At 39.7% G+C, this 17,364-nt stretch overlaps 1 protein-coding gene across 1 annotated transcript in view; it reads right to left on the minus strand.

Moving 5' to 3' along the window:
• Positions 1-17,364, minus strand: part of nlgn3a (neuroligin 3a) — a 294,352-nt gene that overhangs the window by 112,973 nt on the left and 164,015 nt on the right. The window contains exon 4 of the mRNA XM_072270748.1: positions 2,072-2,131. Coding sequence (XP_072126849.1) covers positions 2,072-2,131 — 60 coding nt within the window. The remainder of the gene's footprint in view (positions 1-2,071; positions 2,132-17,364) is intronic.

Below are 17,364 nucleotides of genomic sequence, written 5' to 3' on the forward strand. Positions count from 1 at the left end.
CTTCCATTAAGCTGGGTGGGGACTCCGCCAAATGCACATGCAATGCTATAGTTTGAATTTCAAAGCAAGGATATATGCAAAAAAAGGTGAAGATTGACTGATAGCAATGGTGCAGTTTTCAGACTAATGTTCCTTAACATCCTTCCTTTATTCCCTTTTGTAGAACTCAACAGCATTTTCCCAATAATAACTTGTAATGCAACTAACCAATCTGAAGGTTACGCCATACGGCAGGTAATTTACACCTTCAAAGTGTGGGAGGAGTGATTCACTCTCCCTTTTAGCACCCAATCTGTGAAGGTGAAAATTATCCCTGAAGGTCACAGCAACATAAAATGTCTCCTCTCCCACAAACTGATACTACATCATCACATGGAGGACACCCGGAACTCACCATGACCAGCAGGACATGCCTCTTATCTTCAATATTTACACTTGGATTACCAGTGATACACTTTTCAAAGATTCATATTTACACGTGCAATTTCCTCAGGGCCTTTACATTCTTATGATAGACGATATGATGTTATAGTCATCTCTTTCTCTTTCCTCTCCTATATCTTTTGGTCCAATTGCACGTTGAGATTTATTGCCTGTCACAACAACCTTTTCCCCTGAGATAGATGATTATGCTTTTCAGCCACTGCAGTCTGCTCAAGCAGTTTTCACTCAGCCCGGTTACAAAACCTTTAAAACATACTTTAGATGTTTTTTTCTATATGTGTAGTTTATTATTAACTTTGGGTAGTAGCTGATGCCCACACAGTATTTTCAAGGATCTCTACAAGAGGCCATCAATTGCTTTTTTTAATGCTGCGCACGTGATCAAAAACAGCATGCAGTGTCAAGTGACATGCACGATTAATCCCAGCAGTTCAATGCCAAACAAATCATTAAAGGAGGCAGCATGGTACACTGTTTAATTACATTGCTCTGGAAGTTTGGAGTGCTGGAGAGGCAGACAAACATTATATCAACAGCGTCCTAATCATGAGGCAAATACTATCAGCACTGTATTGTTGTTTATTGGATCTTCAGTTTATACCACAGAAACACACACACTCACACTCCCACACACCATCTCTTCTCTCTCTCTTTCTAACATGTACACACAGATTTCTAGAGACACTAAATGTTTAAATTCAAATTAAACACTTAACTAACCCCAATTTATAGTTGAGAAAAGGTCCTACGGTACATGGCCTTGACCTTTATGATGAAAGATTCAAAGAGGGTGAGACAATTATCTTTTAATTTACACATCATTCTTGTGCATATGAAATATAGTTCAATTCAAATGTTTACAATGTCATTATATTTAAGAGTTATTTTTGTGGATGGACTTTGGGCATGAGCTGGAGAAAGGTTCAGGTATATTGAGGCGTATTAGTTAAGAACAAATTTTGTTTTCAATTTCTCCCTAGGTTATTGAAAGAAACAAGTGATGGTACCCTATTAAATCAGTGTGCAGCAACTGTATTTTGTTGAGAACATGAGGCTGTACACTCTAAGTCCCCAGTTTTATAAACATAGCCAACACAAGCTGGAGTGCTCTGTTTAGAACCAGGGAGTTTCTTTACACTGACTAATGCTTCTGAGTGTCAAAGGATTTTTATCTACCCAGCCTCCCAAGAGGGTAATGCTCTGTACATTGGATAGTTTTAGAAAGAAGGGAAAAGATGCTTTTACTGAAGCTTATGCAAGAGAAAATTGCAAATAACTTCATAGCTTAAAACACAACTGAAGCAAAGGGGTGATAATGTGTCTTCAGCTCTCCAGACAGTGAGACAGCCAGACTGGTTTCAAATCTTGCTAAATGCTGTAGCTTTCATTTCCTGGTGATGTAACTTCTGTTTCAGTGACATGGTTACAACTATGAATCAATAAATCTTTCAATTTTAAGACATTTATTGCATGGAAAAATGTGCTGAAGGATTAAGAAAAGAAAGTGCAAGGATACATGCACACTGTCATCTTAAACATTTCCCCCAAAAAGAAACTTAAAAATCAAGAAGTTTTAAAAAAGATTCTCTTCTGCAAACATGCACCACTTTTGAGCACCATAAAATACCTTCATCTTCATCGCCATCATTATCAGCAAGATCATCGCCCTGTTTCTTTGTGTTGGCTCCTAGAATCGAAATGAGGAAAGACAAGGTGAAAGGAAACAAAAGAATTCAAAAATATACGTCTGTGAACACCATTCTCTCAAAGATTATTCCAGAAACAAACAATCTGTAGTGTTTGCTTAATTAAATGTATCCTTCATCCCAAAAATATCAACTTCTATGAAAACAGTCTGAATGCATGTAATCAAATAGAAAACTTAATGTGAAATATCCGTCTACTGGTCCAAGAGAACAGCAGGCCCAGCGCTCTGCCTGAGAACTCTGACAGCCCTTCACACACTTGCTATCTGGCAGTGCACTCAACAAACTTATGACAAGACAACTGTTTACTCAGAAGTTGTACAGCAAAAATACCATAGATGGTAGAAATCTGAAATAAAACAGAAAATACAAGTGATGCTCAGAAAGTCAAGAAGCATTTGCAAAGGGAAGAACAGAGTTAAATTGAAAGGTAAACAATGTTTTTTTCTCTTCACAAATGTTGTCGGCCCTGTTGAGAAGCTCAAGTATTTTCTGTTAACTCAGTCCTAATTACAATCTATCCAACTATAGATCCTAGCCAAGTAATAGCATCTGGTAAAACTGGACATTATGTCAGCTGAAAGCCCCTGTTAGAGTACCAATTCATGTCTTTTTATTCACGTGAGATAATACTGCACACCCTCATTTCCAAGCCATGACCTCACCCTGTATTTAATTGATAATCAGAAATTTGGGTAACATTTCTGACATGGCATTCAATTTCCTTTTATGATTCCCACACTATTAACAATCAGAGGTTGTTAAGGGGGTGAATACAGGAGAGTGCTATTAACCAGAAACAACTGGAGCAGTCACATAAATAAATGTTCAGAAGGACTGTTCAAATTCTGCAGTTAGTCACTCACCTATTGCCTCTGCAAAGTCAGTCCTTCATCTACAAAGTACACATTAGAAAAGGGAGTGAATATTCCAAAAATATTCAGGCAAGTCAATACAATCTAGAATCAAACAATGCACTTGATAGGGTCTCAATTCATCACCTAAGTATTCACTTCCTCCATCACTGATACACATTGATGGCAGTTTCAACTAACTGCAAAAAAAATTATTGCAACTGGTCAAAACTTGCTCAGTGTTTCTTTTTTTAATTTTTTTTAAAACCTGTCACTTTAGCACCTGGAAAGAATAGAGACGCTGATGTGCATAAATTGACCATATGAAATTGCTTTCCAATTCACACGTAGTCAAGACATGGAAACAAATTGCTGCATTTTTACTGAGGAAGAAAATTTGGAACTTTTCATACCCTCAGTGGATCTCTGTAAACATATTTTACCACAAGGGTTGTAATGGCTCAAAAGGCATTCATGATCACCTCAAGGGTAATTATAGATTGGCAATAGATTTTGAACTTAACCACCTAAGTTCATATCCACTGTATGAAAGTATTACTTTTCTAACATACCTTGTCCTTGTTTGTCCTTATCTCATAGTCAGACCTGCAAATTCTCCAAATTTATTCTGAGGTCTTCAGTAATATGAAATTTCTAAGCCCCCAGGACATCTGGATAAACTCCAGGTCTGAGGCTCTGTCTCCTCTAACCTGTTGCCAGCAAAATTGCCTCCAGAGCATCAAGCATCATGTACAGTACAAAGTTAGTACGCCAACCACTAATCATCGACCGGGGGGTGGGGGTGAGGAGTGGAAACTGGAGGTGGGAAGGTGAAGGGTGGTAGATCGTAGCAGGCTGTGCCAGAAGATGGTGGGCTCATCTGATAAAATTTTCCTGATAACCTGTGCTGGACTCATGACACTGTGGTTTACTGCAATTCCATAATTTGATTCCATTAGAATCAACTGAACCAAATTTCTGAAGTGGAGTATAATGCACAAATTCGATACCTTTCAGCTGTAAAGCTTCCTATGCTCAGCAGGATTTATGGAGCCTGCAGAGGTCAACATGTTTTGTGTGGAGGGAAAAAAAATCAGAGCTTCAGATATAAAAAGTATTTCCAAGTGTTTGTGAGTTCTGTCATGGCTCTTTCATAAACTGCTAGCCATTAACTAGTTTGGGGCAGCAGGTTAGCTTATTGGTTAGGGTAACACTATTACGGAGCCAGTGAAGCAGGTTCAGTTCTGCCACTGTCTGTAAGGAGTTTGTACGTTCTCGCCATGACTCTGTGGCTTTCCTCCAGATGCTCTGGTTTCCTCCCACATTCCAAAGATGTTCTAGTTAGTAGGTTAATTAGTTGGGTGGGTATAATTTTGTGGCATGGGCTCAAAAAGGCCTGTTACCGTGCTGAACCTCAAATTTAAAAAAAAAGTGCTTGCTTGGGAACTCTACAGGTCAGAATTGTTCAGGAAGCAAGACAAGTGGAATTGGTTGTTTTTGTTTTAACTGGAGTTTGTGGCCTGAAGGGGCTCCTTGTGTCAGCAAATGCAAATGTTCACAGGTGTGCTCTTAGTTCATATTGATCTTATTGAAACGTATAAAATTCTAAAGGGATTGGACAGGCTAGATGCAGGAAGATTGTTCCTGATGTTGGGGAAGTCCAGAACGAGGGGTCACAGTTTAAGGATAAAGGGGAAGCCTTTCAGGATCGAGATGAGGAAAAACTTCTTCACACAGAGAGTGGTGAATCTGTGGAATTCTCTGCCACAGGAAACAGTTGAGGCCAGTTCATTGGCTATATTTAAGAGGGAGTTAGATATGACCTTTGTGGCTAAAGGGATCAGGGGGTATGGAGAGAAAGCAGGTACAGGGTTCTGAGTTGGATGATCAGCCATGGTCATACTGAATGGCGGTGCAGGCTCGAAGGGCCAGATGGCCTATTCCTGCACCTATTTTCTATGTTTCTATGTTTCAGATAAATGAGCACTTGCACTTGCTTTGATGTTGACAGCCATTGATGAGATTATTCTGAAATGAAAGCAGAACATCAGGAGTTGAGAAGAGGTTACAAATGCTTCTTTGACTTTCCAGTAACAACTGAATCAGGTGTGAACATCTGGCTGCTTCTATTTCCACATACTGCCGTAATAATGCTTACAGCTAAGTACACTCTGCACAGTATTTTATCTTAATGCTCAATCATGATTCTCTGCCTTGAGTCTAGCAATATGTTTAGACTGCTGTAGAGTATTTTGCTTGGAATGCTATATTCTGCAAGATGATATCACTGTGCCTAACTTGTGCGATACAGTTACTCCACCGTATTCAGAACAAACCCTCCTGCATACATATTTTTCTCTTAGGTGCCAGACTTAGTGAAAATTCCTACAATGATTCAGAAGATAATGATGCATGGAATCCAGTGTGAATTGCTGATTTGGACTGGTTTGCTTATAGAAGACGAGAGTAAGGGATGAAGGCTGTTACTCTGGCTGGAGGTCAGAGGCTGCTAGTGTTTTGCAAAGATCAGTACTGGGTCCTCTGGTATTTGTGATCTAGATATCAATGATTTGAATGATGGATGAATTAGTGAGTTTGTGGATGACACCAGGATTGGTGGAGTTATGGAAGGTACAAAAGACTATCAAACAGGACAGCAGAATTTAGATCAGTTACAGTTATGGACAGAGAGATGGCAGATGGAGTTTAAACAGGGCAAGTATACTATTCCATTGTGGGAGGACAAATAGAATTAAGAAGAATACAGTTAATGGTATGTCCTTTAATAGCATTGAGGTACAGAGAGAATTTGGGGTAAAGTCCATAGCTGAAGTTGGCTTCGCAAGTGCATAAAGTGGTAAAGAAGGCATGTAGCATGCTTGGGAGTTGAGAATAAGATGGAGAAAATCATGCTGTGACTACACAAAACTTCAAATCAGACCACATGCGGAGTATTAAGTACAGTCCTGGTGGCCTCAGTTTGGGAAGGACGTAGAGATCGTGTTAGTGGGTATTGGTGGTGTAGAAGGAGTTTACCAGGTTGCTGTCTGGATTAGAAGGTATGAGCTATAAGAAAAGGTTGGACAAACTGATGTTGTTCTCCCTAGATGAGTGGAGGCTGAAAGGAAACCTGATAAAGATGTTTTTAAATTATGAGAGGCATAGATAGGATCTTTTCCCCAGGGTGGGAAAGTCAGACACCAGAGGACATGCTTTTATCGTTAGAGGGAGGTTGCAACATGAAGGGCAAGTTCTTTACACAGACATTGGTAGGTGGCCTGGAATAGGTCACCAGGGGTAGTAGTTGAAGCAGGTTATTTGGTGGAGTTTCAAAGGCTTTTTCATAAATACATGGATATGAAGAAAGTGGAGGGACATGTGGACGAACCACAGGACAAAGACATTCATTGTAAGTTGGCATCAAGTTTGGCACAAAATCATGGGCAGAATGGCCTGATCAGTGCTAGACTGTTTATTCTATGAAAATAAACATTAAGGTTATTGCAGGGAGAATAATTTGCAAACAAGAGAAGTAACATTAATAATTTTCCCCACCCAGTGTAAAAAGCACTGCTTGGCTCAATTGCAACTACAATGTGGCTCAACTTCTGCAGACATATGTTACCTCTGAACAAAATATTAAAGATGAACTTTTATGTTGATGTTAAATAAAGCATTAGAAAATATAGTTTCTTTTCCTGAAGAAGGGTTGAAATACAGAACTACGTACTGTTCCCATGGTATCTTAACCCTGGAAGAAATAACATAGTTAGCAAAAATAACATGTACCCAATAGTAATGTGAGTGGTTTCAAAAATTCTAAGGGGTCCAATCTTGGAGGTAGCACAGCTAATTCAACGTATTCTAACAATGCTTCAGAGATCAGGAAGAGCAATAAATGGCGTCTGTTATAGTCTCGTAGTTGCAGCAAGCATAATACTGTTCTGACTGCCACTTTAGCAGAATGGGGAAGTGAAAAGCTAGAATGACATTCACTAAATCTTCCTCTGCACCAACAGATGAATTTCCATCTGCAGAAATGTGTAGTTGGTGTTAATTCCAAAGATAATCACAGCACAGGGGACAGCTGCTAAAACCCATCGATGTACACACAATAACAACGTGATTATGTGTTGACCCCATTCAGGAGGAGCAGGTTGTCAATCCCAAAATGTTAATCAGCCAACACAACAATAATAATAGTTTTTGATTTGTTTTCCTCAGTCTTCCTAGAACTTATTAGTGAAAGCAAGGCATGACTGCTAACAAGGAGCAAAGACCAGATATGACAAAGGTCAGTCAGTATGAAATCTTAGCAACCTTTGCATAGCCAGAGTCCGCAGAAACATGGCTCACAGTACTTGTGCTGTATGTATTTTTTCTCATAACTTACAGGTTTGCACATCTGATCTGCACAACAGAATGTTGATCCATCATATCAGCATAGTGCACTGACATATTGTGTTACTTTCAACTTCAGATGTGAAATCAAAATGACCAACAGCAGAAGCACTGTTAACATCACCTCCATCAGCACAAGAAGATAGTGTCTGGACCAGAAAAAGCATGAACAGTTGTTGCTTTTAGATCCTGAAGTATACAGGAGAGAGGAAGATAACAGCAAGGTACATATGCAAGAAGTCATCTCAAATAAGCTTGGAAATAAATTGTAAGCTCTCAAATGATTTGGATCAGGATATGCCAGCAGCTATAGATTCTCTCAAAGTAAATACACTCACCTTTAAAAGTTGGGGCATACATAAGAATCAGGGCCCAATGCGAGGTAGCATATGCTTTGTCTGACAATGGAATATAATTTTTGGAAGGTTCAAGTGAGGAAAGAAAAAGTGATGTGAGGAACTCTTTTCATTATTTGATGTATTACCTCTAAGGGTATGGAAATAGAACCAATTAATGCCTTCACCAGGGAAATTAATGTGCCTTGACAGGGAATAATTTGCAAAGCTATAGTAAAGACTATAGCAGACTCAATGGGCTGAATGGCCTAGTTCTGCTCCTGTGTCTTGTGGTTTTATGGAAAATAAAGAGAAATAATGATATAAACAGGATTGTTTTACTGGGAATCAACACAGAATTGGACATTTTCTTCCTTACTGTGACATAACCGTGGAAAACTAAACAGAAAATATGGTTCAAAATTTCATCAAAACCAATGTAAAATCATAGAATGATTCTATTTGCACTGTGTGATGTAATGGGATGAAAGCAGACATATACTGTTTGTCCATTTCTCATTTGTTGTTCGTACTCCACAAGTTAACTCATGCCCCAAAGATTGAATCTGCCTCTGGACAGCTATAGGTAGAGCAATCATTTGCTGTTGCTCTTATGGATAGGCTGTCAATCTATAAGGATAATAGCCAAGAGCCTCTCAGTGGTGAGACCATGGATCTGAAGAACCTTCATTTACACTAGTTGAAGCCAAAATAAAAGGAAAAATAAGGATTCGCATTTGCGTAAGGCAGTATGCGTGTGTGTGTGTGTGTGTGTGTGTGTGTGTGTGTATATATATATATATATACATACATACATACATACACATACACACACAGTGTATGTTTTATACTGGTTTTGATGAGATTTTGAACCATATTTTGAGTACATTTTCGTCTTGCCAATCTTTGTCTTTGGTTTTTGGTTGATGGTCTTTCTGGCAAATGTCCTAAATTTCACATGCTGAATATTATGGTTTCTGCTGAAGCAAATCAACCAGTATCTGTGAAAAGTTGGATAGATCTGAAGGGAAGTGGATTGTTGGAATCTGTGTGAAATTTTCTGGGCAGCAAAGTAGTCTATTGGTGGTCCAATAGCAACAAAATGTTTCATTTATATCCGAGGATGTGAATGAGAATAAATTTGCACTCACATTTGGAGCACTGAATGGTTGAAATCATTGCAGGAGTTTCTCTGGGGAGTGCACATAACTCACTAGTCTCTGTCTACTTTATCTCCAGCCAGATTAAATAAATGCATCTTTTGATCCAGCATTGGGGGTCATGACTCCTGTGCCTATTTGTCTCCACCTGTAAAGCGTAATTCTCAACTCTACAGTGCAAATGAGTTTATTGAATCAGCTGACCATCGCATGGTCCATCCTGAGCCTGATGTAATATTTAGACATTAAGACCATAATATATAGGAGAGGATTTAGGCTATTTGGCCCATCAAGTCTGTTGTTTACTTTCTAAACTCATCATGGCTGATCCATTTCCCTCTCAGCCCCAATCTCCTGCCTTCTCCCCGTACCCCTTCGTTCTCTGACTATTCAAGAATCTATCAACCTCTGCCTTAAATATACTTAATGAGTTGGCCTCCACAGCCACCTGTGGCAATGAATTCCACAGATTCACCACCCTCGGGCTAAAGACATTCCTCCTCATCTCTGTTATGAAAGGTTGCCCCTCTATTCTGAGTGTGTGTCCTCTGGTCTTAGACTCCTCAATCATAGGAAACATCCTCTCCACATCCACTCTATTGATCCCTTTCAACATTCGATAGATTTCAATGACATTCTCTTCATTCTTCTGAATTCCAGTGAGTACAGGTCCAGAGCCACCAAACACTCTTCATATGATAAGCATTTCAATCCTGGAATCATTTTTGTGAAGCTCCTTTGAACCCCCTCCAATATCAACACATCCTTTCTTAGATAAGGGACACAAAACTGCTCACAATACTCCAAGTGAGGCCTCACCAGTGTCTTATAAAGCCTCAAGATTACATCCTTGCTTTTATGTTCTAGTCCTCTCAAAATGAATGTGAACATTGCATTTGCCTTCCTCACCACTGACTCAACCTGCAATTTAATCTTTAGGGAATGCTGTATGATGACTCCCTTCCCATTGCACCTCAGATTTTTGAATTGCCTCTCCATTTAGTAAATAGTCCACATGATTTTCCATGCTTTGTAGTTTGTTTCTTTTTCAACTGAACATTCCAATTGAATTCTGCTCTTCTGTGTCCTGCTGGTCCTTGAACTATCCGCTAATGTAAACAGCTGTATTTATCACATTTAAGACAACCATGATCTTGTTCACCTCTACTAAATCTTCTCTCAACCTTTTCTGGTCCAAAGAGAACAACTGCAACTTCTCCAATCTAATCTAAAAGCTGAAATCTTTCATACCTTGTATCAGTCTAGTGTTTCTTTTCCACACCCTTTCATGAATCTTCACATCCTTTCTGAAATCTGGTGAGGAGAATTAGATGACTGCACTCAGCTATGTCTTAAACAGTGTTTTGTAAAGCTTCAACATGACTCTAATGACCTTATTTATGAACCCTAGGATTTAAAATACTTTAATTATTTTCTTAAAATATAATTCCACTTTCGAAGATGTATGTACACATATACCCAAGCTCCTCTTTTCTTAGTTACCTTTTCAAACCATGCAATTTTGCCCATGTTGTCTTTAATATTATTTTGGGCAAAGTGCATTATATCATAGTTCTATGTATTAACTATGCTTATTTAGCTAGCAATGGCGTGAAATATAACCCTGACTAGGCAAGAGCCTACTTTGAGTCATACAAAACTTTTTAGCAGTAAACTAGGTCTGTGAATTTATTTTATTAATGAGGCTGCAGTCCTTAAGCAGAGGTTATTTTAATTGCAGTGGACTTGGTTCTCCATGCTTGGAAACTAAGGGAACTGAAGGGTGCTGAATGCTGCCAGATCCAACAAATTCTCCCTCTGGCAAACAATATTGTTTCCATAGTTCATCACAGGCAGAGCTGGCACTCTGAAGGTCTGGGGATTTTCATTATTGTATATGGATCTTCACATCCTTCCTGAAATCTGGTGAGCAGAATTAGACTACTGCACTTAGCTATGTCTTAAAAAGCTATTGAAAGTGACAACACATGTAGATAGGGTGGTGGAGAAGGCATATGGCATTCTTGGCTTCGTCACTCGGGGTGTTGAGTATATAAGTCTTGTTGCAGCTGTATAAGACTTTAGTTATGCCATTTCTGAAGATATGTGTGCAGTTATGGTTGTTGCACTGCAGGAAGAATTCAGAGGCTTTGAGATATTGTCTGAATTCAAGTGCATCATCTATAAGGCGAGGTTAGGTAAACCCGAATTCTTCTTACTGGAGCACTGCGGACTGAGGGAAGACCTGAGGGGATATTTAAAATTATGAGAGGCATAGATCAGGCAGGTAGTTAGGAGTTTTACCCAGGATGGAAATGTTTAGTACTGGAGGGAATCGCTTTAATGTGAGAGGGGAAAAGTTTTATGGAGAAGCGTACGATAAGTGTTTATTTACACAGAAAGTGAAAGATGACTAAGATGGGAAGCTCAGGAGTGGTGGTGGAAACAGATGCAACAGTGGTGTTTAAGAGGTATTTAGACAGGCACGTGGACATGCAGGGAATAGAGGAATATGGATCATGTGCATGCAAATGAGATGATCTTCATTTGGCATCATAGTCAGCACAGAGACTGTGGACCAAAGGACCTGTTCAAATGCTTGTATAGTTCTACATCCGATGTCTGCCTTAGGTAGGTGGTGGCTCCTGAGGTATGAGAGGCAGTCAATGTTTTCAGTGGCAATGTCACACAATGGAACTGGGAAATTTAGTCCAGCAAATATCAATGCTTCAGTGAATGAGTCGACAATGATTGTAATCATAGCTTCTGTGATGATAGGTAGCTTTTCCTGCTACTCTTTTGTGTTGGAACGTTCATTTCTTTTACCCTAATGACGACAAAATCTCACCAGAGCAGGTTTTCAGTTTAATGATGCTTTTGAATGATGATATACGGCTGATCAAGCTAGAGTACAGAATCCAAATCACAAGCAGCACACACACACATTCAAGTAGAGATGTTGATTAACAGTCAGAGTACTGACATGTGAATTAATGCTGTTGTAGACTATTCAATAATGAACAAAGCCACTTTAGATGGCAAGTACAGCCATATCCTATTGATGGAAAGCATTGTTAATCTGGAAACCTACTCTGCTGAGATATTACGACAATGAAAATGAGAGTGTAACACAAAGGACAGCAATTATAGCTAACCATCATCATAGCAAACCAGGAAAGCAGCTGACTTCAATGGCAAAGGATAGATTAAGACAACTCAATCTAGTCTGGAAGAATGTTTTTAGGGTTGATGCTCGATTGTAGTCTTATAGGATTGATATATGTGATGGAAAAATATGATTATCTCCTTTGACACAACTCCACTAGCTCAGCTCAGCATAATTCACATCAGACCATGTGCAAAGCCAGTCCTGTCATGTCTTACTCGACGAGCTCATTTCTGACAATGGACTTTGTGGCATTCATTTATAATATCCTCTACTTGCATACTTTAAGGAATCAGAATACTGCACGCTTCTTTCTCAGATCATTCAGCTTCAAAGTGAACAGTCAGAGGTCATTAGGAATAGCTAAGAAAAGTCTGAGGAAGCAAGTATTGAAAGGCTATTCAATACTCAGTATGAAGCACACTTGGCTAAATTCCTGCTGAAGTACAAAACAGTTCTACATAATAGCACAGGGTAAATATCTGTAGAATTCCTGTTGAGGGAAAGATTAAAAGCATGTATAAGCCTTGTACAACTAGATTTGGCTCCCAAAGTTAAACAGAAGCAGTTGAACCACAAACGACACAATGACACTACACAAAGAAACCGCAGAAGCTGAAAACATCATAATGAAAATGTACCTTGCTCTATCATCAATTTAACAAATCACATTAAAAAAAATGCAAACAAAAGCATATCTTTCTTCCAGCATTTATCTCAAATAGCAATTGAATTCTGAATGAATTTGTCTTGTGTTAACAGCATTTAAACATTGCAGCTCTTACAGAACAGTTCAGCTCAGCAGCTGAATAATACTTGCATTAAGCAGGCTAATCCCTCGTCCTCATAAAATGGTGTGTAATTGATTTCCACATTCCATGTCATAGGCTTGAAATCAAGTGTGCCCCAGTTTTCCTTGTCACAATAATCCCTGCAATATTCCACATTAGCATCATATTTGCTCAAATCATATGTTTATAAAATACTGACAAGTTAGGGTTACTGTAATGAATGAGAAAAACCTATTCCAAAATTATATTTGCTGACCAAATTTGTTTTTTTAAGGTAAAAAAATTGATAATAATAAATATGGAAAATAAGTTAATCAAAAGGCTTAAAAATGTCATCACCCTTCCTTCTCAGTCCTAAAGGTTTTGACCCAAAACATTTGACTGTTTGCTTCTCTACATAGGTGCTGCCTGACCTGCTGAGATCCCCAGCATTTTGTGTGTATTGCTATAAATCTCATTTACTATTTTTTGGAAATAAATTTTCAGTGTGCATTTCCAATTTTGAAGTTTCCATAACAGTAGATTCCAGCTAGCCAGGCCATTGGTTAATTGAGACAGCCGCTTATTTGGGACAACTCTTAAAGAACAAAAACTAATCAAGAAAATAGCCGGGATTCCCTTCATTTATTTGGGACACTTTACAGCTTAAATGGGGTTGGAGAATATTGTTGAACAGTTTCTAACTAGCCTTAGACATGTGCACTCGTGTGACCATGCTTAGAGCGAACAGTTTTTAAATAGCAACAGACCCATGTGCTTGAGACAACTCACAACCGTTTATCTCACTGTGGTTTCAAGCATTCAGGCTTGCAGATGCCAAAAATGGCAGAGAGTGAAAATGAAACAACTTCACTACGAACTATGGAGAATTTGAAGATATTGACAATCATCTAGAATGTTAAATGAAAATGAAAATTTGGAGGATACAATTGTTGATAGCACTGTATGAAGCCAGTCCATTATTGACATAAGGTGCCTGCACTGATTTTGCTCATTTTCAGTCAATCAAAAGAACAGGCAGAGTACACTGAATGAATTCCTCTGTCGATAACTATTAGTAACTAATATACAGTTTTATAGCACTGCAGTATTGTGTTGATAGTGTTCCATTTTGTTCTGTATTTCAGCTAAATGCATAATTTGTTACTCAGTTAAATGGGAGTTTGCATTTTTATACCATTTTAACTATTTCCATTAGACTTCAACTCATTGGAGCAACCACTTAATTGGGCCAAAACGTACTGTTCCCAATTAATTGGAATTCACTGTGTTTGATGATTTTGTTGCTACAGACACTGCAAAAAAAAAGTATCTTAAGAATACAAACAAGAGAAAATCTGCAGATGCTGGAAATCCAAGCAACATACACAAACTGCTGGAGGAACTCAGCAGGTCAGGCAACGTGTATGGAAAAGAGTACAGTCAACATTTTGGGACAAGACCCTTCAACAAGAACTTCCATTCTTAATAATACACTGACTTTCTCTTTATGGTATTACCTCAGGCTGATCACGATCAATAATTTTGTTGGAATTCTCAACCTTCATAGTTGACCATGAAAAGTGTCACTGTGATAATACTATATCAAGGAAGACTGATTGCAAAAGATAATGAAGTCTTGCACCAAACACCTTGATGACAGAGTCATGCCTCAAATACACCTGAACTGAATGGCACTAATTAACTAAAATTCTAAAGGTTCCAGCCAGCTTACGTGGGATGATTGATAAGTTCATGGCCTAGCGTAGGAGTCAATTTTAGAAAACCTAGCGCATTTTTTTTCCTGCATTTACACACTTAGTCCAGCGGTCGTGGAGCATACGGATCCCTTCTTTGTAGAAGTCAGTGTCTTGGACCTCCAGTGGTCCACAGCAAGAGTGACTGATAAGTTTGTGGCCTGGTTCTATCACATCTGAAATCCTGTCTGCCCACTACCCTGGACCTCCATCAATTTGCCTATTGCACCAACAGGTCTACAGAGGACGCCATCTCCACGGCACTTCACTCTGCGCTGACTCACCTGGACAGCCCCAACTCTTAGGTCAGAATGCTGTTCATTGACTTTAGTTTGGCATTCAATACTGTGATCCCCTCCATGCTGATCGCCAAACTTTGCCAGCTTGGTATCAACTCATCCCTCTGCAATTGGACCTTAGACCTTCTGACTAACAGACCCCAATCAATTAAGTTAGGCAACCTCTCCTCCTACACTCTCACCCTGAACACCGGCGTGCTTCAAGGCTGTGTGCTGAGCCCTCTTCTGTACTCCCTTTTCACCTATGACTGCGTTCCTGTACATGGTTCTAACTCCATAATCAAGTTCACAGACGATACCACGGTGGTTGGCCTGATCAGAGGGGATGACGAGTCGGCCTGCAGGGACGAGGTCCAGTACCTGGCCATATGGTGTGCTGACAACAACCTGGCTCTTAACACCCAGAAGACCAAGGAGATCATTGTGGACTTCAGGCATGCTAGGAGCCACACTCACGTCCCCATCTACATCAACGGAGCTGTAGTGGAGCATGTATCAAGCTTCAAATTCCTTGGTGTCCACGTTTCCGAGGATCTCACCTGGTCCCTGAACTCCTCCATCCTGATCAATAAGGCGCAACAGCGCCTTTATTTCCTGCGGCGCATCAAGAAAGCTCACCTCTGTCCCAGGATACTGATGGACTTTTACTGCTGTACCATTGAGAGCATACTCACCAACTACATCTCAGTGTGGTATGGCAATTGTCCCGTATCGGACCACAAAACACTCCAGCGAGTTGTGAAAACTGCCCAGCGGATTATTGGCACCCAATTCCCCACCATTGAGAACATCTACCATAAACGCTGCCTGGGCAGGGCGAAAAGCATCATCAAGGATGCATCTCACCCTAACCATGGACTTTTTACTCTCCTCCCATCCGATAGACACTACAGGAGCCTCCGCTCCTGCACCAGCAGGCTCAAGACGAGGTTCTTCTCTGAGGCTGTGACCCTGCTGAACCTCACGTCACAGCGCTAAGCAGTATTGCACCCATATTGTACTGTCTCAGTACTTTTATATTTGTGTGCTGTAGCACTTACTTTTTATTCACGGATATTTTGTAAATAACACTATTCTTTGCATTTCTGGTCAGATGCTACTGCATTTCATTGGCTTTGTATCTGTACTCGGCACATTGACAATAAAGTTGAAGCTAATCTAATCTAAGGTAGAAGGAGATGAGGAGAAAAATTCAAATTTTCTGCATTTTCACTCAAAGAGTTGAGCTGCATGTGCATGTAACGAGAGCTGTATAACTCATCCCCTTCTTCCTTAGGCCACAAACTTATCAATCACCCCTGCTGTGGACCACTTCTACAAAGAAGGGATCTGTATGCTCCACAATCACTGGACTAAGTGTGTACATGTAGGAGGACACTATGTTGAAAAATAAATGTGCTAGGTTTTCTAAAATTGACTCCTTCTACCGTAGGCCACGAACTTATCAATCACCCCTCGTAGTGATTACACTCTCCTGCAAAAAGTTATGGGGTCAAGACCTGCTTCCAAGGTTTGAGCTCATAATCTTTGATGATGTGTTAATTGTGGACTGAGGTCGACCTCTGACTAATCCCTCAGATTCCATAGAACTATTTTGAAGAGAAGTAGGCAAGCTTTCTCTGATTTCCTGGCTAATATTTATTCTCTCAAACAGCATCACTGGAACAGCTTAATTGGCCACAGTCTCACTGCTCATGGGAGCTTGCTCTACATTTACTATGTTAACACACAGATTACACTTAAGACAAAATTGATGTTCTGAGGTTGTGACAGGCACTAAATAAATGCAAATACTTCCTTTAACTGCTGCTTCTGACAGAGTTGAGCAGCAGGGTAGTGCAGCAGTTACCAAGGCTCCAAAGGCCTTGGTTTATCCTGACTTCAGGTGGTGTGTGTCGCTCACAAGTCCTCTCTGCGACCTGATTGCACTCGTTCTCAATCTCAGCCACAGAAAATTGCTCCTTGTGTAGGTAGATGGCAGGAGAATGGTGGTGGTGCTGGTGGGGAAGGAGATGGAGTTGACAGACATAAATGGGAGAATAAATTATAGGGCAAATAATTGAAGAAATTAGGCTGATGGGCATGCTCTGCAATCCAGCACTAGTAGAATAGGCTGAATAATTTCATCAGCGAAAAATACTGATTAAAGTTACCTATAGAAATTGTTTTCATGAACATAAGTACATAATGAAGATTTCATTTAAGTGTCTGGGACTCAAGCTGATGTATACTATTCCATACTATTAGCAGTTTTAAGGATGTGGCAGACTTAATACAAGCAGGAGAAAGATTTTCTAATTTAACACATGCTAAAGGTTATAAAAAATGTTATTGTGCTCCTGAAATTTGTGGCAAGACAGTGAGGAAGACTTATCAGTGAGCAAATTTGGAAATATAGGTTTCCTTCATTTTTGGACTCTCCTTCCTACCTAGTGTTGTGAAGTGAGGTGACTATCATGTGGACAGGTAACA

The sequence above is a fragment of the Mobula birostris genome, chromosome 10 (assembly GCF_030028105.1).
Source record: "Mobula birostris isolate sMobBir1 chromosome 10, sMobBir1.hap1, whole genome shotgun sequence".
In the NCBI taxonomy this organism is placed as follows: Eukaryota; Metazoa; Chordata; class Chondrichthyes; order Myliobatiformes; family Myliobatidae; genus Mobula; species Mobula birostris.